The sequence below is a fragment of the Plutella xylostella genome, chromosome 9, assembly GCF_932276165.1.
Source record: "Plutella xylostella chromosome 9, ilPluXylo3.1, whole genome shotgun sequence".
NCBI lineage: Eukaryota > Metazoa > Arthropoda > Insecta > Lepidoptera > Plutellidae > Plutella > Plutella xylostella.
The window spans coordinates 11,673,380-11,697,905 of record NC_063989.1 but is presented as its reverse complement, the minus strand read 5'-3'; the positions used below and the strand labels follow the sequence as shown (position 1 = coordinate 11,697,905).

Sequence of the window (24,526 nt, the reverse complement as noted above, 5' to 3'; positions counted from 1 at the left end):
AAATTAACTCAAGAAAAACAACTTCACCTCATAAAATTTGGCAACACAACTGGCAAAATAAACCCACGAAATGTTTAAATATTGATGAGGGACATGACTTTCCCGACAACGGAGAAACTCCGCACCTTGCATATGAAACCTGAATAAAATGAAAAAATCCTTCACACTGCGTAACCTTACGAACCTATTGATCACACAGTAAACCACAAATTAAGTAAATCGGCTGTCATAAAAGTTTAATAGCCATAAGCAAATATTACAAGGATTGCCCAACGAGCGAGAGATTTAAAAAACGAGGTCTCAACTCCTCAAAGAAGCTCATGGTTGAAAAAAAGATGCGCAAAGTTACCGGCGAGCAGTACGGCGAATTATATTTCATTTGCTCCGACACAAAGCTTAAAATGGTATGACACAACACCAGCAGTTTCCAATTGTAGGATTGAGGTCGTAAGTTATAAAGTGTCGATTTGGCCTTTAGTACGTGCGGCATACAATCGGTTTTCTGTCGGCCCATCGCAGCGACATTCACGAAGTAGGTTGAGAGAACAGATCTAGATACTCGCACATCAGAAGTTTCATTAACTCATCGGTTTAAAGGTTGTTAATGAGTTGCGATAACGGCCCGTGTGTCTGGGGAGGTAAGATCGGAAGTCGGGCGGCGGAGGTGCGGAGCTAATGAATGGTGTTACACGTTGTATTGTTACATAAGCGTAGGACGACTAGCCTCAGTGCGTGCTGACCCGCGCGATGCAAGAACAATGCGCAGATTAAGCAACGGACCCACTCTAGATCAGAATACCCAATGTAGAAAGTGGAACGCTTCAATTTAGGACTCTCGTTTCATCAGAGAGTTAGATAGGCTTCCTAGTCATTGTAACTGTAAGTTTTATAGACTTTTTAAGTTCACAGAAAAAAAAACGTTGATAATCTTCTTCATCTCTCAGCATAGCATCATCATAGCAACAGTTCAACCTTTAGCTTCTATTTCTAAGTTTATAAAATTCATAAAACGTGTTTAATCCTCCGGGGTACGTACACGTGCGTGCGTGAACGTGTTTATTTTATGTTTAGTGTAAACTGTCCTCAAGTAACTATTAAACTAGTTACACTTACACCTATAACATAAAGTTGAAAGTCACACTAAAGCCGCGCAACCGCTTTTACAATAAATATGTGTTTCATACAATTTCCTGGCGCATAATCCCGGAAAAGCAAGCGGTAGACATTTGGTTACTTTCTATAGAGAGTGGGCAAATTGTTGCATTACGATACGATATCTCGCGTGATATAACCGGCGGGGAGGGAGGTGAGGCGCGGAGGGGCGCGGGGGAGGGTGCAGGACACTGCGCCGGCGCCGCTCCACGCCTCGTTCGCCTGCAACCGTACCGCTCACAGCTGCGGGATTTCTAAACTAATTGTTCGCATTTTTACCTTTTACGCCTTCGAGAGAAAGGCCGTCGGATTCAGCCCTCGTTTCCATTACTCCGTATTTATTACCTCGGCAGCATTAGAAACTTGCAGAACTGGCCGCGAGTTATGAATATCTGCGGACAGATCTGGCGAGTGCGTTCACCATCTCGCGAGCGGTGCAGTTTCGAGATCGGCGCGCACAATAGTCCGTGTCGAGCGAGACTGCTGGTGGCGGAACGCATTCCTCACCAGGGTTTCTAATGCGCCGCCCACGGCTCGTCTGCAGCTCACTCCATCACGGACCAACTTCACTCATTGAAAGGCCGCTGAAGCCGAACAATTACTCTAGCTCGTGACTCTTTACTTTCTAGCCACCAAACGGGCTATCAGACTCATTTTCGTAACGTGCAAAAAGGTGTTACTTTCACAAGCAATAAGCTACTGGAGCTAATCGTGAATGTTCATAAATTGTTATAAACGTTTCGACTCACCTTTCATTACACGGTAGCAAATAAATGAGGAGACGGTTAATCAAACCGCCTACAGAATGTTTAAGAATCAAAATTGCAGGGTCTGCTTGTTTCCGTCGAAGTCATTAGCAGACGCAGAAATTGTTTCTGAAGAAAAGATATCGCGGGTCTCAGGCAGATGGAGATATATCTTGGAATCGGACAAAAGGAAATATATAATTTTGCTAAGTATAGGGCCGGTATTGCCAAGATTGATAAAATAAAAGGACTGATTGGTAAGAGGGTTAATTTGTCGGATTGCAGCGACCGTCATTGACCAAAGGAGAATGTCAAAACAAAGGCGCAGATCTGCCCTCAAACCGCCAAATAACTTATAAAGCGGCTGACAGCGAGCGGGGGCGGGCGAGAGCTCCTTTTGCAACTCACATCGCATTAAACAGGAGGGTCATTATCATAAAAACAAAAGATAAAATAAAGTTGCACGATAGCATACCTCACGCAGTAGTGGCGCTGTCGAGGCACACCTCCGCCTGCACCTACTATGCGGATGACACCGAGGACGCTATCGGCAACCTCGCTAAAACGGCAATTACTGCACCGAAGAAACGGATCCTCGAGTACAACCTAAAGATGGCAATAAAAAATCGGGACAAAGAGGTCGTTGCCCAGCAATCAAGGCTTTTGGCAACGCAAAATGGAGCGGAATAGGAGAATTTTGATTTTAATTTTATATTGACGGCCAAACCGTATTGCATGTATTTTATAGTTTTGTTATGTATAGTATATAGCATGTATTGTATAGTTTTGATATGTAGGTATTGTATAGTATATCATGAATTAATATTATCTGTATAAGAACTAACCAATAAAATTAAGATAGTTTTAAGAACACTGTCACACATTAACACCAGGCAAAACAACAGCGATGACAAAAGGAGTGTGTGGCCACTGACAGGCGTCTGTTAAGTTCTCTGAAGACAGCTGACACTGGCCCTACCCTTCAAATGTTTGTTGCCATTATAATTGTAAGTGTGACTGTGTGAAACAAAGAAAAAAAAAAAACAAAAAAAAAAAAAAAAAAAAAACAAGAAATGCACAACTGGGGGTTTTTAGTCGGTTAAAGGCCGACACTACCTGGGTCCCCTTCCCAGGTGTCTGTGTAGATTTTCCTCCAGGAGTGCAAAAAAAAAAAAAAATTATTAATAATATATAGGTATATATATATAAAAGATAAAATATATATATTATAATCTTCCACATTGAGTAGTGAGTAGTTAAAAGATGAAGATAAAAAACAACCAAACTCTCACAATATATTGATCTCTCAAAAAGGCACGGACATAAAGTCTGTGGAGTGATAATAAAATATTAAAAAAAAAAAAAAAAAAAAAAAAAAAAAAAAAAAACAGGAGGGTTACTCTATACTGACGAAAAACGAACGAAGGAGAGCTGTCGTGCAATCGGCACGTTTAATACAACGACAGAGTCGTGGCTCGCGCAGCAGCGCCCCTAAACTTTGTTTTTCATCATATAGAGTGACCCCCTGAGCTCGCTGTGACATAATTTCGCCGGAGCGACATCGCGGCGAGTGGAAAGAGCGGCGTTAGCCGATTTCACAAGTTTCACTGCAACCGCCATTTGCTTACAAGCTATATACATGCTCTCGATCGGGCGATCCGCACGCAGATAAACACCCAACAATATAACGTGAAATATTTGTTCGCATTGTTCTCTAACGGCACTCCGATCGGACGGCGAGTGGTGGAACAAAATAATGACACCACTTTAACCTGTTATCACTGTCTAAAACTGAGCTAAGAGAGTTTCTAATGTAGTTGAGTGGATGCATAGAAACTTGGATAAATTGATAGCATTTTCATGTGCCTCTTTGGATATTATTATTTAAATTTGGGTGTCATTTAAACGATCGCCAATTAAATCCGTTTTGAATTTGCTAAATAATAGGTTTGAAGGCAAAATAGTAGATTTGCCAGCAAATTTTTGCCCCCAAACAATTTTAAATCAATTCAACAATTAATCACTTAAAATTGCCGGGATTTATGATCAAGTGGCAAGTTAACATTTATGTATATATTTTAATAGGTATGTCCACATAACTCGATGTTATGTTTAATATTTAAATGAAACAAAAAATTAAGTTTAAATCATCAATATTCTTAATTAAAAACAACATAAACAACCTTCTTCTAATTATAACTTAAACCTTAATCTTCTTCTAATCAAAAGCAATCTTATTGTAATTAAAACTTAAACTTCCTCTTTTCATCATCATCATCATCAGCCAATAATCATCCACTGGTGGAGATAGATCCGCTCCCAAGGAGTGCCACAACATTCGGTCCTCTGCCTTCCTCATCCAACCACTATCGGCTATCCGCCTAAGATCGTCAGTCCAGCGGGCAGGAGGGCGTCCCACGCTCCGTTTGCCTGTTCGTGGTCTCGACTCGAGAACTCGTCTACCCCAACGGTTATCGGTTCTTCGGCAGATATGACCAGCCCACTGCCTCTTCAGCTTGCATATTTTGACAGCTAAGTATGTCGGTAACCTTGGTCCTCTGACGGATAATCTCATTTCTGATACGATCCATCAGAGAAACTCCAAGCATAGCTCTCTCCATAGCACCGTCTCCGCTAATTTGTAAACTCATGTATTAAATTGCTAACGAATTATAATGTTTTAATAACTGGACCAATCATAATGTAACTACTGCAATGCTGATAAAATATGAATTAAAAAGAAATCGCAACATGCGACCTAGAGTCAATATATTTGCTGGCAAATCTACTATTCTGCGGGCGCAGTTATTATTTGAGGAGCAAAAATAATATTCTGCATACAAAGTTTTTATTTATGTAATGAACTCAAATTTTTTGGCAATCCATCTATTATTTTAGATTTTTGTATTGATATTATTTGCTGATTCATACCAGAGGACACTTTTTATTTATTTGAGGACAAAAATATATTGTTGCGGTTGATCTATTAATTTGCTGATACAAGTTGATGACAAAAATAAACTTTGCTGGCAAGAAATATAGTTCCCTTTAAATTTAATTATTTTGGATTTAGGATATTGTGTACTAGTTCCTATTATACGTTTAGTTAATTATCAAGTGACTAGTTGGTTTTTAAGTTCTTTATTATATCTTTTTTGCACATCTTCTCACTGGTACTCCTTTACCTCCTGCAGGTTGACTGGTATAAAATGCTTTTAGTATTAAGCCCACCTTTTGTACATTTATATTTTATATGTATACTTCTGCAAGTAATTAAATAAATAAATAGAGTGAACTAGAGTGAATGCTCGATCACCTACAATTACGGCGGACCGATGCCGGTAGTAACGCGGATCGGAAGATGCAAAATGCAAGAATAAAATAAAGTGAGCGGTATTTGATTGCAGCGGTGTGTGCGCCAGATTTCATAAGCAATCTCTCCACACCCTGATCTAGGTTAGGTGGTCGTGAGCCGCGATGGCGTATCGAGCGCGTCCGATGTTAACCTACATTTAGAGGCTGACACACAAACGCCTTTGGGGTCGAGAAACACCCGTATCCGTAAAATTCGTGACCCAGCAGCCCTCGCCTTGTTCCACCGCGCGCGGCCCCGCATCCACTGCGCGCCGGCCCCGCCGCCCCGCATCCACTGCTGGCTGCTTACTAGCTCGGAACGTACCCCCTCACTGTATCCGTACCGAGCCGTGTTACCACAATCGATGTATTGAAATTGGAATACGTTGCGTCGTGTGAAAACACTCAGAAGGCCGTTGCTTTTTGTTAATTAGGCATTGTTGTAAGAATAACTTTCGTAGTGAGTCAACTGAAGGGCGAGGGGTCGTTTAATTGTGGCCTGCACAACTGGATCACATTGAATTTTAAGTGCTCGGAGGGGTCACAGTTAAAGGAACTCTCGAAGGCGAGCGCAAGTGCGAGGGTTAATCTCGTTCGGCTCGAATCTTGCATCTATTTTAATTCAAACTTTCAGCGGGATCTCGGGATAACTTCGGTTAGATTTAGGTCGCCACGGCCTAGTAGCCCAGTTCAACTGAATATTCTGAGTGATTTTGTTATATACGTTCGTGTGTGGGTCTCAATGAGTATCTGGAGTTACGCGCGCGGACAGCCGTGACGGAAGTCGGTAGCGGAGCGAACCGGTACAGTAAACGTAGGAATGCCATTTTAAAGTTCAGAGGTTTGGAGAGCAGTGCCCTCGCTGGGTCGAGTTGTTTCTGGCGATAAAGGACCCTCCGCCGACCGCGATAGCCGCCGCCGCTATCGCGATGAGTTGCGAAAGACCCAGTTGCAGTACAGCTGGGCCCACCGCGGGTCACTGACCGGCCCATGTCGCTCCACACTGCCCACAAATCGATAACCTGATTTGCACAGGAGCACTTGTCATGTGATTCATGCAGCGTATGACCGGAGTGCCCGTATAATTGCCGCCCGGCCCGGATAATGCAGCCGGCCGGGTATGTCATTACTTAGAGTAATGGCTAATGGCCGGCCGATATTGAATAGTCCCACGTATCTACATGTAGGTAGCTATGTGCTGCAGCGTGGCTGTGGACGCGTGTTGGCAAATGTTGTGCAAACAAGCGCGTGTTTCACAAATAATTCTTATCATTGATTGGCAAAGCCGCAGGGGAACTATAACATCCGTTCTATTATCGAATCGCAACCCTTTTCGAATTTAATCTGGTCATTACTGGCTGGTTAGATAAACGCATAGACAATAAAAAAGTAATGTTAATGTGTTGCAGCGGTGACTGGAGACCCTGGTCAGTGACGATGCAGCGCGCGGCGCGAGAGGTCGACGGCCGCGGCACACTCCGGGATACTGACCCGAGCTTTAAACGAGCATTTGAGCACCCAACCAACTTGTGTTCACTGCACTACTCTTTGTAAATTAAAAACAAAAACATTTTTATATTTTCCTTTGGTAGGTAATGTTGTAGAAATAACTGTTTGGATATTTTAATTTTCCCGTCTGTGAGTTCTGCGGACAAAGAGATCCAAATGCTTGCTTTGTTCTTCTTATAGGGACTATATTTTAATATATTATTTACTAAGAGTACCTACAAATATACCTCGGATTTGGTATCTACGTAGGTTCATTATTGTAATATTACTCGTGTCGTGGCTGACAATAACAAAAGCCATTGAATGACGTCGCTGACCAACTTGAGGAAATGGGGCAATTCATTTTCACATTAATGGGTCTAATTAGAAAGCCGAACTACACACCTAATTAGGTACTTCACAAGAGCCAAGACATTTGGGGATTTACTATTATAATAGTTACTATACCTATGTAAGTTTAAGTTAAATTTTTATCTTAGATATAAGGATATACAACATTGTCACTTTGCAGTGCCCAATATGGGTAATCAAGTATGTATTAAGCACATCCCTATATTTAAGATCTAATGTACACTTGATGCAATAAATATTTTGATTTTGATAATGTTCTAGCTATTTATACACAAGACATGTACCTAAGTTTACCATGAAATAAAAAATGTAAAAGAATTTTGTATTTATCTGTTGCATGGACACGTTAAAACGCAGCGGCTAACGCCACCTGGTAGTGAGAGAGAAAACTACAACAACGAGCCTGCATGATTGAATAATAATAACAAATTTTAAGCTGACAAAATATTAGTTAAGTATATATCTCTGTGTGTCTAATGGAAAAATACAACATTTACAGTCGTGGAAAGCGACGAATGTTTGAAGAATTTGAAGACGTAGCGAATAGCGATAAGGTTTGCTCATCACAATAAATTAAACATGGAATAATATTAATAAAAAAATTCAAATGTAAGAAAAATAGTATAAAATAAAAATTTGCTAAGCACTACATTTTAAACGTGGTTCCAACATAAACAAGATGTTATCATACTTATCATAGATATGTAAAACGATAATTTTAATCAACATAATCGAACTGTAAGGAAACTGCGTTAGATTAAGATAAGGGGACAAGTTCTAACACACGTAGCGTAACGATACTGCGGGGCAACTCTAAATTGACGAACAAACGGTAGAGAATTTTCACGAAGTACAAAAAGATAAAGCTTAAGAGAGGAAGACCAAGAAAGACGTGGCTTGATTGCGTGAAAGAAAATATGAGAGAGTGTGGAGCGAATGGATGTGGAGGATATGACAGAGGATAGGGTAAAATGGCGTGACATGACGAACAAAGCTGACCCTAAATAAGGATATGGCAAGGAAAAAGAAGAAGAAGAAGGCAACAAGATAGAGCCCTAGTTAGCGCAACGCTCCCCACGACTACGACTCTATCTTGTATAAAGCGTGCGTTCGTTAGTTTTTCGATATAGTGACACGACATTTAGTATAAAGAAATGGTGCCGAGTGTATATGTCGCAGGCATCTGGTTTAATCTCCTGTTGTATTGGGTATTATGTGCGTAAAGGGTTACGGGTAAAGGTAATGGAGCACCCTAGTTCTGCATTGGAGCAGCTCTGGCTAGAGCTGTCTATAGCTGGAATCCATATAGCCATCGGCACAGCTTATAGGCCTGAAGATGTTAACAGAGGAGAGGCAATAGATGCTTTAACCGAATCGGTGACTGCGTTTTCATATTGTAACCACACATTTTTGCTTACTGACTTCAACACTGATCTAATGAAACCCGAGTCATATGACGCAAAAAGAATAGAAAGTTTTCTCTACCAGTTGGGATTAAGTCAACTAGTGCGTGAACCCACAAGAATTACTGATACGAGTAGAACGCTGTTAGATTTAGTTATTACAGATGCTCCAAATAAAGTAAAAAATATTAACGTCTTGCACAACAGCCAAATAAGCGATCATGCTCTAGTTTGGTTAGACTTTGACGTGAAGAAGCCTCAGCCAGTCTCTAAATATATTATATATCGGCCTCTTAAACAAATGGATAGAGAACAGTTCAAGAAAGACCTCCTTAGTTTACCGTGGTTGAGTATTTTGGACTTGTTAACTGTGGATTCTATGGTTTATCTTTTTAATGATTTTATCACTTTTCTCTTTGACACTCATGCCCCGGTACGGAAAATAAAAATAAAAGACAAGCCGAAGCCTTGGATCACGAATATGGTACGGTTTATGATGACATTACGTGATGAAGCCCTTGCTAAAGCGCATAAAAGTAAGAAAGAAACAGATTTAAATTACTACAAAGATCTTAAAAATTTAGTTGTATCGACAATAAGAAATGAAAAAATTGCGTATTTTAAACATTTTGTAAATAATAATAAAAATTATCCTAGTTTAATGTGGAGGCACTTTAAGGAGACGTCTCCTTTTAATGTTCAAGGAAATGATAGCATACCGTCTGAAATAAATGATCCCCAAAAAATTAATAAACACTTCCTAAATGTGCCTGGAAACAGCAGTATTAACCAGAACCTACTGAATTACTATTATAACTCAATGTTTACCAATAGCTTCTTTACCTTAGTGCCAGTAACCGAGAGCGAGGTCGGAAAAATTATATCCAGTATCAAAACTAGTGCTAAGGGACATGACGGCATCAGTATTGAAATGTTAGAGCATACACTAAGTTGTACACTGCCGGTAATCACGGCAATAGTAAACAAATCAATAATGACCCAAACATATCCCGAAAGTTTCAAAACGGCTTTAGTGAGACCTATTCCTAAATCATCTAATATAAAAGACTATAAAGATTTGAGACCTATAAGTGTTTTGCCGGTATTGTCAAAGGTTATTGAAAGGGTCGTTCAAAAACAAGTGCTAAAATATCTAGCTAACGAAAAAATTATCCCAAAAATACAGTCTGGGTTTCGTCGTGGGCATGGAACCGAAACGGCATTATTGAAAGTAACAGACGACTTAATTACCGCGTCGGATGAAAAACAGCCAAGTATATTGGTTCTCCTTGACTTTTCACGAGCCTTTGACTGCATAAATGTAGAGCTTTTGGTGGCTAAACTTAAATTTTATGGGTTCTCGAGCAACACCTGCAAATGGTTTCAATCCTTCCTGTGTGGCCGCCAGCAGTATGTCTCTACAGTCAATAATAACGGGGATATTCTAACATCCAGTTTGTCCGAGGTAAATAGAGGCACCCCACAAGGTTCTATTTTGAGTCCAATGCTGTTTACACTTTATACTGCTGACATGCCAAATAATCTTAAATATTGCCAGTGTCACCTCTACGCCGATGATACCCAAATATATTGTAATATTAATCTGGCAGACGTTTCATTAGGTGTTTCTAAAATAAATGAAGACTTAAATACAGTATTTGAATGGGCAAAAAACAACTGTTTGGTTCTCAATCCGCAAAAGTCAAAATGCATTGTCGTAGGTACCAAAAATCAAATACAAATGGTTCTAAACAGGAATCCCATTATTAAAATAGATAATAAAACAGTTCCATTCATAAAGGAGTCCAAGAACCTAGGAGTTATTTTTGATGGGGAACTAAAATTTGAGTCACATATCTTGGACAAAGTTAGATGTGCCTTTTTTAAGCTGAAAGTACTTTATGGTCTAAGAGATTACCTAGCAGAAGATGTCAGAAAAATCTTAGTTGAACTTCTGATTCTATCACCTTTTGATTATTGTAGTGCAGTATATGGCCCTCGTATAACACAAAAAATAGCAGGTTCTATTCAACGAGTGCAGAACGCGTGTGCCCGATTCTGCTATAAAATACCCAAGCGCGCACACGTCACTCCGTATCTGAATGAAAATAAATTGCTAAAGATGGAAGCTAGAAGAGAGCTACATTTCGCCTGTCTTGTCCATAAAGTAATGAGGAACCAGATGCCAGAGTATTTGTTTGACAAATTTAGTTTTAGAAGTGATGCGCATTATGTTAACACCAGATCAAAACATAATAATTTAATGTTTGTACCAGGATGTAAGTTGGAAAACTCTCGTAGATGCTTTAAGTGTAAAAGTGCCAAAATATGGAACAATTTGCCACCGCCATTACGAAACAATATTGTATCAATACAATCTTTTAAGAAAAAATACAAATTACTCTTGCTTATGATCCAAAAAGACACCGAAAATATTAGAAGATAATGCATGTAATAATAGTAGAATTGCGTTGTGTGTACATTATTGGATTTAGAATTAGTATGTACCTACCAGTTACTTAGATGAAACTACCTACCACTTATGAAAAATAAAGTAAGAATAAGGATATAGTGTAATTATAATATGTAATATGCTCGGCTATGTTTGAAACAAATTAATGTTAAGTAGTTATATTGTTTTCTTTTTTTTACTTGTAATTTTAAATTGTGGCATGGGCGTGGCTGAAAATCAGCGCTATTCTTATATTTATAATATTTGAGTAGCCTTATGCTGAGTCCACGTCCATTTTCGAGTTTATATTTTTTTGTTCTTTTAACTATGTACCTATGTGACTATTGTTATTGTTTAAGTCAATAGATTTTTAGCATGTTAGTATTAAGATTAACTCGAAATAAACTTTCTTTTATCTTTTATCTTTATCTTTATCTGTTTGATTGAACCGCTAGCCCGTTAATTGGATGACGCTACTCAGTTGAATGACTAAAGAACAACTCGTCAAGTGGTTGACTGTAACGTCCAACGTCTTGACTGAACGATATTCAGCGAAGTCGTTAAATGGGATATAATACAAGTGCTTTTTGTGTCAGCTGTTCGCTGTTAGACGCCATATTTGTTTTATTCACCACCTGACTGATTTTAAGTCCGCTAACTACACTCGCGAGCAACCAAATCGACTCAAGCCTTGACGGCGCAAACATACATTAATACAAGTAAAATTATGAATAGAAATAATAAAAATGATATGTCATTTAAAAGCTTAAGATGTCAGCTTTAATTTGATATCATTATTATTGAAATCCATTCATCATTTTTGAAATAAATGATGTCTGAACGCAATTGTAGGAAAAACGGGAATTTAGGAAAAAAGGGTATGGGTATCGTATTATACAAATTAAACAAAAAATGTTAAGATAAAAATTTATTTATTTAAATCAATACTTTGTATTGCCCCCTCTTGCCCTAATTACAGCCTGCAGCCTGTTTCTCATAGACCTTATCAACTTTTTGACAGTTTCCTGAGGAATGCCGTCCCACTCCTCTAATAAAGCTGTCTTCAGCTCGTCCACGCTTGCAGGGACTGGATTCCTGGCCCGAACTCTTCTTTTGAGCTCGTCCCATAAGTGTTCGATGGGATTCAGGTCAGGACTGAGCGCAGGCCAGTCCATCGTGCGCAATTCCTTCTCTCTCAGAAACTGCCGACTGACTCGTGCCGTGTGGCAGCGGGCATTGTCGTGCATTAGCACGAAGTCTTCACCGACAAATTCTGCATAGGGCACAACATGACCGAGTAGAATGTCGGTGATGTACCGATCAGCTGTTAACCCGCCTCCTCGGCCGCCTCCAGGCACGAAAACAAGTGCGGTTTTTCCCTCTAGAGAAATACCAGCCCACATCATGCAGGAACCGCCGCCATATGCTACTGTTTCAGCGAAACAACATTGGGCAAATCGTTCCCCCGGACGCCGGTAGACCCGGCCTCTCCTGTCACTGCCATGCAGACACACTCTGCACTCATCAGTAAACAGGACCGACCGCCATTGCGCAATGCTCCAATCGAGATGCTCTCGAGCAAACTGAAGACGCGCTTGTCGGTGGCCTGCAGTCAATTTGGGGCCTGATGCAGGTCTTTTTGGTGTCAAGTTGGCTTCCTTCAAGCGTCTTCTCACTGTCCACTCGCTGACAGCCACTTGTCGTACACGTCTCAGTTCTTGCTGCACATCAACGCCCGTAAGGTGTCGATTGCGCAGCGAGGTTGAGACAATGAAGCGGTCGTCTCTCTCTGAAGTGCAGCGGTGGCGGCCCGTTCTTGGTCTTCGATTGAAGGCACCAGTCTCTTGGAACCGTCTGTATACTCGGGATACAGCAGACTGGCTCAAGTGGAGCTGGGCAGCGACTGCTCGCTGACTTAACCCTTGTTGCAGCAAGGCAACAACTTGAGCAGCTTCTTCTGGTGTGGTATCCATGGGTTTGCGAAAACAAGGAATACAATGCAACGAGATGTGTACCGGTCAACTTGCAACAAGCGACTGATAAGGTACACCGGATGTGGAAAGGTTTTATAGCGGGATCAGGTAGCGCAAGGCGTGGATTCCTAATGAGGTAATTAACACTGACGGGCAATTAAAATGCGTCATTAAATCTGCGCTTAGTTTTTTTTTATGGTATTGATCTTAATTGAAAGCCTAATTCTTCAGCTTTCGAATGACATATCACTTTTATATTTACCATTTATCGTTTTAGGAAAATCAATGTATATGTGCGCCGTGAAGGCTTGAGTCGATTTGGTTGCTCGCGAGTGTAGTTGGACGTTTTGTGACGCTTGTACAATCAACGTTCGGCCTAGTCATACAACTGAATAGCGTCAACCAATGAACGGGCTAGCGGTTCAATCAAACAGGAGATTAAACCAGATGCCTGCGACATATATATGGTAAGCTGAAAGGGGGTGTCTTCGTGTGGGTTCTGGCCTGGCTGGCCGGAAAGCCTGAAAATCTAAAAAGCCCTTAGTATAAAATCGGATCAGCTGTTTAGGAGCTACGCTACCAGTCATGTTACACAGACACGTGAAACTTATAACACACCTCTTCTTCAGACGGGGGGTTTAAAAGTGTAACTACAGCTACTTATGGAGCTGATGCACAAACTGTAGGTACATAAAGTCATATAATACAACTGTACGTACAACACCATCTCTCTTTATCGGCCGTTAATATTATTACAAACTGTATTGTATAATGAATCATGATATTCATGATTCATGACATGATTGCATAGAAGACAACATATTTCAATCAAGGTAACCTTTTAAAACCTATAAAATGAACCGAAAAAGCGTTTTGTTATTCTCAACGACCTTACATTGAGATATGAGGAAGTGTGCGTATCCTAATAGTCGAAATCTATTTACGCAAACACAACAAACATTAGTTTTCCGGTGTAATCCCAAGGTTTTTAGTCAGACATAATATTACTAATACTTAAATAATATAAATCTTGTTATTGTTATTTCGGTTATTTATTTCTTAGCTATCCTAATACGTAATTTTTGAAGTATTTAAAGAACTTTTAAGCACTAAACTCCCAACGGGCGTATTCAATGGCCGGCGATGACCGTAAAATTGAACCTAGTCCATAAAAATAAAAACTATTCGCAGCCAAACGGTAGCTAACAGTAAAAAAACAATTCATCATTCAGTACGGCGGTACATCATTGGTCTCTCAGTTAAAGTATATTCAGGTCACGAATTTGGAGGAAGGGCGCGGTGGCCTAGAAAACCACGAGATACTCCATTCATCATGCGCCCTACAAGGAAACTTGCACAAGGTCTTTAGGGCCCGGATGTGTCCTTCAGAGGCCTAATAATGTAACGAGGCTACACAAATGGGGCTATATCGTATCATAATAAAGAAAGTCATTGAATAGGCTTTCGAAATTCGGCGATATTTTTATTTGTGTTGCGTGTCAGGGTGTAACATTATTTTTTCTTTTATAGTAGCATCCGTGAGCTTCGTTTCGCCCTAAAATGTTTGCCCGTGGGATTTACGGGATAAAAAGTACATTTTAAACCTTGATATTAAATCACTCTTTCTATTAAAAACGTATAAAAATTAGTTTTGTAGTTTTAAAACTATAAGCACACAGGCATGATACAGACAGAAGCGAAAACCGACATTGCTTTTTAAATTTTATTTACTACTAGCTGTTCCCGCGCGCTTCGCTAGGCCTTAAAAAGTTTTCCCGTGGGAATTTCAGGATAAAAAGTAGCCTATGTTCTTTCCCAGGGTAGACCGTATGTATACCAAATTTCATTCAAATCCGTTAAGTAGTTTTGGCGTGAAAGAGTAACAGACAGACAGACAGACAGACAGACAGACAGACAGACACAGTTACTTTCGCATTTATAATATTAGTTAGGATTTTAGAGTGATGTAAAAAAATATAATATACAGGTTGTCCCAAAAGTCAACGTTATGCCATAAAGGGCTGATAGGCCAGCTCAGGAGTGGCCAGAATATCATTATATGACCTTAGTAAAAAGTCGATAGTTTTCGACATATTGACACTTTTATAAATTTGCTGAAAATCGTCACCTTGGATCAGTTTTTTGCATGACGCCAGTACAGAATTTCATATTGTTAGGTTTTCTTTGATGTTGCGTCATACCAACCTCCAATGATGGAGAGGCTACAAGAAGAACGGTTTATACCATTTTAAAAACTGCATTAAATGAACATTTTATTAAAGTAAGTTGCCAGGATTGCGTGGTATATATTTTTACAGAGTATGTAGAGTCAAAGTTGCTTATTAAAAAATATGATTGTTGGCAACACCAACACAAAGTTTATACTTTTTAATAAGTATTTTGTCGTCTGTGCAACTCTCTCTCTCTATCCACCTACCGGTGTGTGCATATTGTTAATCATCTAATTATTAATAAAAGTGCAGTTAATATTTAATGGGTAGCAATAAAACGAGTGACTGTAAATTACAGTTCTAAGTGTCAAAATTAATTAATTTGGGTTATAGAATTACTAAGTGAGCGACTGACTGCGAGTGACGAGAAATCAACAGAACAGCAACTTACAAACATTAATTTGAGTTACTTAAAATACAAAATGAGCAGCTTCATAATATTTGAGCGACCTAATATTTGTTTGAGTGTCAACGTTATGTCCTGCATTTTTTTCAATATTTGGCAAATGTATTTTTTATACTGAGCGGCATTTTATCTTAAATGAAGTGTTTCGAATACAAAAACCACTTTGAAAAATACACTAATGAGCAGAGTATAATGAGCTCACGTTTAAAAAATAAAAATAATATGAAATAACTATTTGAAGAAACACTATTCTATTAGTTGAGAAATTTTATTATTGAAATATAAGGGTAATTAAATAAAACAATGTACTCCATAAAAATAAAGTAATATGCATGCATTTATTTCAATAAAATGAACAAAAATTAAAATAAGACGCTTTAGTCAACTAAAAAAAAACTTCTTATTAATGCTAAGAAACATTGATAGGTATGAGGAGCCCTACTACTCATCGTCACTGGTAAATAAGTGCGGGCTTGGACTTATTGGGCGGCCTCGTTTTCTTTTTTGTCCAATGGGTATCATTTTTGCTACCAGTGGTGGTGTTGTTAGTTTGAGCCGAATTGCTAGCCCCAAAACGTGTTTGCATACATATCTATTGAAAAATTCGGGACAGTTGCACGATCCTTTTTGCCAGTGCATTTAAAAATCTGTAGTTTTCATTAAAAAGCGTATCAAAATAAAAAACATAAGGCCTCAAATAGAATATCAGTAACCAATAATCATTAATAAAGCAGCATACAAAACTTTGCTCAAAGTGAACTTTTTAGTAGTTCGCTAAGTATAACCTCACTTAGAAAAATCGAATATATCCTAATATTGAAGTTGCCCTCTCTGTATTTTCAGTCGCTCACTTAGTAATTAAGTCGCTCGGATAAAATTTTAATATCTGAAATGGATTTATCACAGTCCACTTTTTGTAAGCTCGTTCTGGATTTTATTATAAATCAATATTCGTCGTCAGTTTAGTTAATTTTTCGCTTACTCAAATTCATACCGCTCAAGTTATTAAAACAGTATGTCATCATCAGTCGCAAAGTTTTTTTTTGTTCGCTCGTTTTATAATTCCCCATATTTAATCAGCGTTTTATAATCAAGCGTATACAGTCCCGCTTCGCTACATTTATTACCTTTTATGACTTAGAAAACCGTGCTTTTTTTAACATACAGCATTACTCGTTATTTTCTTGGACTGTGATCAATAGCAGGACTATACAGGATGTCGTAACATTAAAGAAAACCTAACAATATGGAATTTTGTTCTGGCGGCATGCGAAAAACTGACTCGACTTTTTATTAAGGTCATATTACTCTATTCTATAAGGATATTCTGGCCACTCCTGGTCTGGCCTATCAGCCCTTTACGGGATAACGTGGACTTTTGGGACACCCTGTATAAATTCAGGAAAATGTTAAATATAGGAATTTTGATTATGGATAAACATATATTTTTATTTTTTTGGAAAATATCTTTAAAAAATATTAATTACTAGCTGTTTCCACTAGCTTCGCTTCGCCTTAAAAAGTTTTCCTGTGGGAATTCCGGGATAATAAGTAGCCTATGTTTTTTCTCAAGGTCTAGGCCATATCTGTACCAAATTTCATTCAAATTCGTTCAGTAGTTTTGGCGTGAAAGAGTTATAACATACAGACAGACAGACAGACACAGTTACTTTCACATTTATAAGATTTTCAAAAAAATCATAACTAATATTATAAATGCTGGTTTTTAAGGCTGAAAACTTTTTAAGGCGAAGTGAAGCTAGCGGGAACAGCTAGTAATTAATATTTTTTAAAGATATTTTCCAAAAAAATAAAAAGATATGTTTATCCATAATCAAAATTCCTATATTTAACATTTTCCTGAATTTATACAGGGTGTCCCAAAAGTCCACGTTATCCCGTAAAGGGCTGATAGGCCAGCTCAGGAGTGGCCAGAATATCCTTATAGAATAGAGTAATATAACCTTAATAAAAAGTCGAGTTAGTTTACGACTATATTTTATAGGTAGAAAGATGAGGTAAACTGCAGTTTAATAATTTTTGTTATTATTTATTCAAGCAAGGTGTACACAAGTTAATGGGGTTTGTGGTGGAAGAGAATGTTGCAACATATAATTTTTTTTTTTATTTTTTATTTTACAGTGTGTTGCCAACATAAATAATATTTTCTTGAGCTTAAATACATGTAGCGCCATCTAGTAAAATCGCACGATACTATTTACAGCAAAGACAAAATGCCTTCATGCCTTTTCAACACTGCATCTTTTTAGATTTGCATAATAAGTAAACAATTTTAGTACCTATATTTTTTTAATTTAATTTATTTAAAAATTACGTTATTATAAACAAAAGATCCTATAAATAAATAACTTACTAACAAAAATAGTTACAAAAGCAATGAAACAATTTATTTTAGTTGTAAGTGAGACCTTAACTTTACGAACTCATTTTCATTTTAAAATGGGATCAAGTTTTTTTTAATTGATTGATTTATGGTGATAACCCAATTTAATGAAAAGTATGGCATAACTCTGTAGTCATTAACTTTATATGTATATTGCCAGTCAGTTGATAATGTGAATTTATTAGCCTATCATTAAACTATCATATACTTTAGGGCACACTAGGCAGCATAAAGGTTGTTACAAGTCTAGAGAATCTAATCAATTCTATTCTCTATGGGGGTGTAAGTACCTGCACCTGGCTCTCTCAAGTAGAATGTTGTGCATATCCCTAAGGTCTAAACTGCCTTCCTAAGCTTGGACCATTTCCCACCACGCTGGTCCACAGTGGGTTGGTGGTTTCACATATTTTATGTGCTAAATTAGTAAGAGTCAACTCAATATATTTAAAACACATGTATGCTATTACGCAGCAAGGACTCAACCCATATTTCCAAGATGATGAAAAGAAGATAAATGTTCATTCAGTTATATGTACATATATCCACCTATGGTTTGTCCAAATAGATTGATGAGATATTGATATTTATTGTTCCATGAAAGTATTTTCATACAAAGAAGACCTAACTTAATTTTGATCATGTTGTTAATTGAGTCCTTACAGCACAAGATTGTCCTTTTCAGTCATACATTGTGTGAATAATGTAGCATATTTTTAATTAATCAATGTAGTATATGTTGTGTTTTGTAAAAGTGAATAAATGTTTAACCTATGCATTAGATAGATCTAAAGGTGTGACAATTTGCCAATGTTTCATATTTGTGATCATAATAAAGTAGATCAAATGTATGTGTTCTCTGTATTTGATTTCATCAAAAGTTTTCAATTCAAAGTTAAGACTGGGAAGTTTATACCCACATTGTTATTGTTATAAAAGTATATAAAATATAACTTTAACAAGACTACTTTCATATAAACTAATATAGTGTATAAAGGTATGCTGCTTTACAATTGCTTGATTAAAATAAAGTAAGCTTATATGCCCTGTGATACCCTACAATCAGTTGGTTTAACTAAAATGGCTGTGACACACAACATGAAATCAAAGGTTCATTGTTATGAGGTCCATATTTCTACATTATATTAACTTACCTTAAACGGATGTTTAACATAGAGTAGATTTCAATTGTTTATATTAGTAAGATTAAATAGTAATTAAACTATTAAATCAAGGACGATTACAAGTGGTATAATTTTTTACTTTGATTTGACGTCTATCATGCATGCTAAATATACCTACTCACCAATCAGTCTTCAAATATTGCTCACTGGATTATTTCTTGTCACCAAAACGATAAAAATAAAGGCGTTCCGTAATTTTTATAGCACTGTTAGTCACAATAATAAAGATAAATGGAAATTAATTTACAAAACCTAGCAAGAGAAAGAAAGAACCGAACCGACAGAACAAAAACGGATTTGACATAAGATAGATGTCATAGACAATGTAAGATTTTTTTAAAATCATTTATTAAAATCTCAGAATAATTAAATAATACAGTACGAAACGATCATTGTTGCAGCGGTTTGGAGGGCGTGCCACGCTATTCTTGCTTGTTCATCTATCCTACCGTAGTGGCCTGGCCAGCCGGCTATAGCCGCGTCGCATCGGCCTCGCACCTCTCATCATAACCGGCAGGCAGCGTGCATGCATTGGTAAGACCTTTGCTTTCAGATTTTGGAGAGATGATTGGTTGTAGGTAAAGGTCCAAAAGACTCACCGAAGACTTTAGTTTTGTTTTCTCTGCAGATAACAGAAAGAAAAAAAACTGAACTCGGCACTGGCAAGGCACTGGCTATCTGAATCTGGCTTTTCTCGTGGAGAAGTAGGTACTATTGTTCCTTGATCTGGCTACCTGGGTCACAAATATACATAGCCTAAACGTACTAAGTACAATATTGTATATTAATTTTGGGTCGGGGTAAAGGTAAAACGAACTACGCACACACTTCTCTGCACACAGAGTAGAATTTTTGGTCCACTTTTAGTTTGTCATTGTCAGATTTGACACTTGACTTGACATTTAAGTTTTTAGTGTTTTCATTTTCAGAATTTTGAATTTCAGTCCGATTTTGTATTTTAGTCATTTGTGTATTAAATAATAAAATTATCAATAAAATACTTTCGAAGATAATCACACCATACTTTTCAAATGACAAACTTAAAGGCCTTAGTAAGTGATTTCTAGTTTATTAATAAATATTGATAAAATATGATAAAAATAGGTTATTAAACAGTCCGTTTTTCAGGTCTTACAAAATTTCAAAAAGATTCATAGAACCCGTTTAAGAGTATTTGATGGAGATGAAAAAGCATTGCTGGCGGCTCGGCTCAAGATCAATGATGAATTTAGAAAAAACCAGAATGTTAGAGACGAAGAAGCAATAAAGGCAGTAAGTTTCATCCTCGCAAGTAGGTATATTGTGTCTACTAAGTAACAAAATTTACATGCCTGTGAATGCAGTTATCAAATCATTTGGTAAACTTTGGAATAGGAGTATACAGTGTGTCCTGCCTGTGTTAAAGTGCACATCCAAAAAATAGTGAAACAATTTGTTATACTAAATATCTATCATTTTTTCTAAAACAAGGTTAAAATTTACTTTGGACAAGTAAAACCAATGTTTTTTACTTGAACTTCAGATGCTGAAGTTTGGTGATGATGTGGAGAGGGAGCTGCGAACGCAGGTGATCCAGGCCCGCGAAGTGAAGCCCGGAGTGTTTGGTCAGTATTTTATATTTCTCGATAATTAAAGAGTCTATGTTTTTATTGATAGTATGTTGATGAACATCAATATTTTATGATCTAATGTTACTGTTTGTACACTTTCTTAGAAAGAAAAAGAACATTGTTAAGTAAGTCATTAGCCATCCTTTAAAATAAAACTAAATATACTCTGCCTGATGCATGTAGCATACAAGGGCTAGTAGGGCGAGTATTCTTTCAACATTGGCAATAGAACTTGAGGTTAATTTCTGTAGGCTCTAGGTAAGGCTCATCCATTAATCCAAAGGGGCATGAAAATTGATCTTTTTATCACTCATTCTCTGAAAGTACGTAATTTAATTTTATTTATTGAATTCTTTGAAGTACAGTTTTAAATATGTGCACAGTCAGGTAGTTAAATAGTTTATTTTTACTTAATTAGCTTAGATTAGCCTGAAAAGAGACATGAAAATAGATATTTTCCTGCACAGGGAAAATTTATAGGTTTTATTACTAGAATTTTGGTAAACATGCAAATGAATGATGAAGCACTGGATAATAGTATTTACCTTGTAATAAAGATAAATGTATCTTTATGTTGATGATATAGGTAGGTTGGAGATTAGAAGAGAATATGTAGTTGAATCGCATTTGTAAGAGAAAATATTTAATGTATTTGACGTACTCTACTTCTAGTTTTTTAGACAAATTACTAACAATCTTCTTTCGTAATTGCAGAAGCTAAAATATCCCAGGAAACTCTGAAGATGGAAAACACTCCATACAATGACAGTGCCATACCAGAAGGAGGAATCAAAAGAAAAGGGAAAGGATGTTGCCAAAATCAGAAGCCAAATGATACAAAAACAACATAGGAAGAATAAAGTAAAATTAAAATAATTTAGCAAGTCATTATGATTAATGTTATTTATTTTTATGTAGGCTTAGCTTTAAGTTAGTACTTAGTACAACAGGGATTTCGTAGCTTTTAGTAAGATTAAAATTGTTTTATTAAAAAAAAACTTGTTGTAATTTGCACTTTTAATTTTACCAGTGTCGCCATCTAGGTGTTAACGAAAAAACAATAGCGACTAGTGTCGTCATCTAGGTCTCAGATAAAACAATAATAGCGAGTAGTTGTGTTTTGACCGAGTTCAGTTACATTTAGTGCTGTTAGTGTAACATAGATGGCGTTATTTTCACATTTTTCAATTTAGTATAGAGGCTGGACTCATGATCTCTCGCCCCATTGCATTGAGTAGAGGTAAAGGTAGAAAGGGTAGAGGGTACACCCGAGTCGGCGTTGCACATCCATACCTAATCTTTCATACTTCTAAGTTAATTTAAAAACTTGAAAATCTGCACATCTAGATTCTAGATAGGATTACAGTCGTGAGTGCAAATGTAAGTAGGTATATGAATTTAACCATTAATACAAAATTATAGTGCTGTGTTGTCTCTAGCTGCATATTTGTATGTATTAAATAATAATAAATACATAAATCTACGCAGCACCTACGAAACATAAATCAAAGCGGCTTCAACGGGGCGGAAACCTTTGAAAGCCCAAATATTATTTATCATACGAACAAAATAATTCCACTTGATGTGAGAGAGAACTGGCGTTTTATTGCTTCTGATGGATTGATAGTTTATCCCTGTACGGGAATGGAATTCTCCTTTCGCTTTCCTTGAATCCAATCTGTTGTGGAATTTCAATAGATTAGATGAGTGAGATATATTTTGAAAAGTAGGTAAGTACTTACCTAGTTACATACACATGCTCTCGACTGTAACCCCCGAAGGGGTAGTCAGAGGTGACTCGCAAGCAAGTCACCCGCTTTTCGCTGTAAATTTGTACTCACGTGATAGCGAGGCGTATCTTTGAATGAGTACAATTAAGTAAGTATAAGTAATAATAATGAATAAGGTCATAACATGATAAATAGTACTACCTACGTATTTTCTATGTAGGCCAGCTTTAGACCCCTGTTGGCCTGAAAATAGACTGTGATATTTTCTGGTGTCTCCAACAGTACTACTCGTAGCGCTACTCAACATTCTATGCCGAATCTTCAAAGATGAAAACACATGTCGGGTCTTCCTATAATATCCCACTTAGATAATTTAACCACCTATAAGCCTAGACCGTAGGTACTAAACCTAGGCTACCTAGGTAGTCCAGGCGCCCTGCGTGACGGCGGAGCCCCGGCGCTCACGCCACATCCACGTCGACTATCAGCTACAAATCCTCTAGATTCCTTAATTGGATTTAATCATGTTACACTGTTGTTTACTGTGTAAGTTAGGTACTTAGATGTTGCTCAACTGTTGCGAATTGTTCTACGGAATGAACGCATTAAGTACCTATGGTTTGCGGTAGGATATCAATATCATACAACTTCCATCTTAAAAAAAGGGTAGCAATAAAACGAGTGACTGTAAATTACAGTTCTAAGTGTCAAAATTAATTAATTTGGGTTATAGAATTACTAAGTGAGCGACTGACTGCGAGTGACGAGAAATCAACAGAACAGCAACTTACAAACATTAATTTGAGTTACTTAAAATACAAAATGAGCAGCTTCATAATATTTGAGCGACCTAATATTTGTTTGAGTGTCAACGCTACGTCCTGCATTTTTTTCAATATTTGGCAAATGTATTTTTTATACTGAGCGGCATTTTATCTTAAATGAAGCGTTTCGAATACAAAAACCACTTTGAAAAATACACTAATGAGCAGATGATACTCTGCGTATAATGAGCTCACATTTAAAAAATAAAAATAATATGAAATAACTATTTGAAGAAACACTATTCTATTAGTTGAGAAATTTTATTATTGAAATATAAGGGTAATTAAATAAAACAATGTACTCCGTAAAATTAAAGTAATATGCATGCATTTATTTCAATCAAATGAACAAAAAATAAAATAAGACGCTTCAGTCAACTAAAAAAAACTTCTTATTAATAGTAAGAAACATTGATAGGTATGAGGAGCCCTACTACAACTCACATGACTGCAACGATTCGTCGCCCCGCCCGCGCCCCCATTCGAATTCGCGCGCATTTAAAAATCTGTAGTTTTCATTAAAAAAGCGTATCAATATAAAAAAAACATAAGCCCTCAAATAGAATATCAGTAACCAATAATCATTAATAAAGCAGCATACAAAACTTTGCTCAAAGTGAACTTTTTAGTAGTTCGATAAGTATAACCTCACTTAGAAAAATCGAATCTATCTTAATATTGAAGTTGCCCTCTCTGTATTTCCAGTCGCTCACTTAGTAATTCCAGTCGCTCACTTAGTAATAAAGTCGCTCGGATAAAATTTTAATATCTGAAATGGATATATCACAATCCACTTTTTGTAAGCTCGTTCTGGATTTTATTATAAATCAATATTCGTCGTCAGTTTAGTTAATTTTTCGCTTACTCAAATTCATACCGCTCAAGTTATTAAAACAATATGTCATCATCAGTCGCAAAGTTTTTTTTTGTTCGCTCGTTTTATAATTCCCCTTAAAAAAATAACGAGTTGGTTGTAAGTAGATGTAGAGCCTTATTGAAAAGAACTTCCTTAAGTTCATTCATACCGCACGTTAACAGTATAACAGAGTATCAATCTAGATCAGGTGTTTAGACACATAGAAGTGCACTGAATAATATAGGGGAGGGCATAGAACGTAAACTTCGTCATACCACGTAAGGGGGCAACTAATCTGTACCTTAATACGACTGCACTTGTGTCGCTATTGCCTTGTGAATACT

General features: G+C 37.2%; 2 protein-coding genes and 1 long non-coding RNA gene across 5 annotated transcripts in view; 2 read left to right on the top strand and 1 right to left on the bottom strand.

The window, feature by feature from the left end:
* LOC105389648 (protein roadkill) overlaps nt 1-19,423 on the bottom strand; it is a 58,432-nt gene extending 39,009 nt beyond the window's left edge. For 2 of the 3 annotated variants that reach the window (XM_038122469.2, XM_038122460.2), the window contains exon 1: nt 19,285-19,423. The gene's annotated coding sequence lies outside the window, so the exon portion shown is untranslated. The remainder of the gene's footprint in view (nt 1-19,284) is intronic. The other variant, XM_038122453.2, reaches the window with a different exon arrangement.
* LOC125488997 lies at nt 19,379-19,970 on the top strand. The gene is made up of 3 exons (XR_007266651.1): nt 19,379-19,487; nt 19,564-19,696; nt 19,791-19,970. It is a non-coding gene; the product is annotated as an uncharacterized LOC125488997 (long non-coding RNA).
* Nucleotides 19,971-20,054: 84 nt separating this feature from the next.
* Nucleotides 20,055-21,760, top strand: LOC105389071 (complex III assembly factor LYRM7). Its single transcript, XM_011560135.3, has 4 exons — nt 20,055-20,214; nt 20,291-20,434; nt 20,685-20,766; nt 21,487-21,760. Exons 1-4 carry the CDS (start codon nt 20,194-20,196, stop codon nt 21,621-21,623), a joined length of 384 nt encoding a protein of 127 aa, XP_011558437.2. The 5' UTR covers nt 20,055-20,193; the 3' UTR covers nt 21,624-21,760.
* Nucleotides 21,761-24,526: the final 2,766 nt, after the last annotated feature.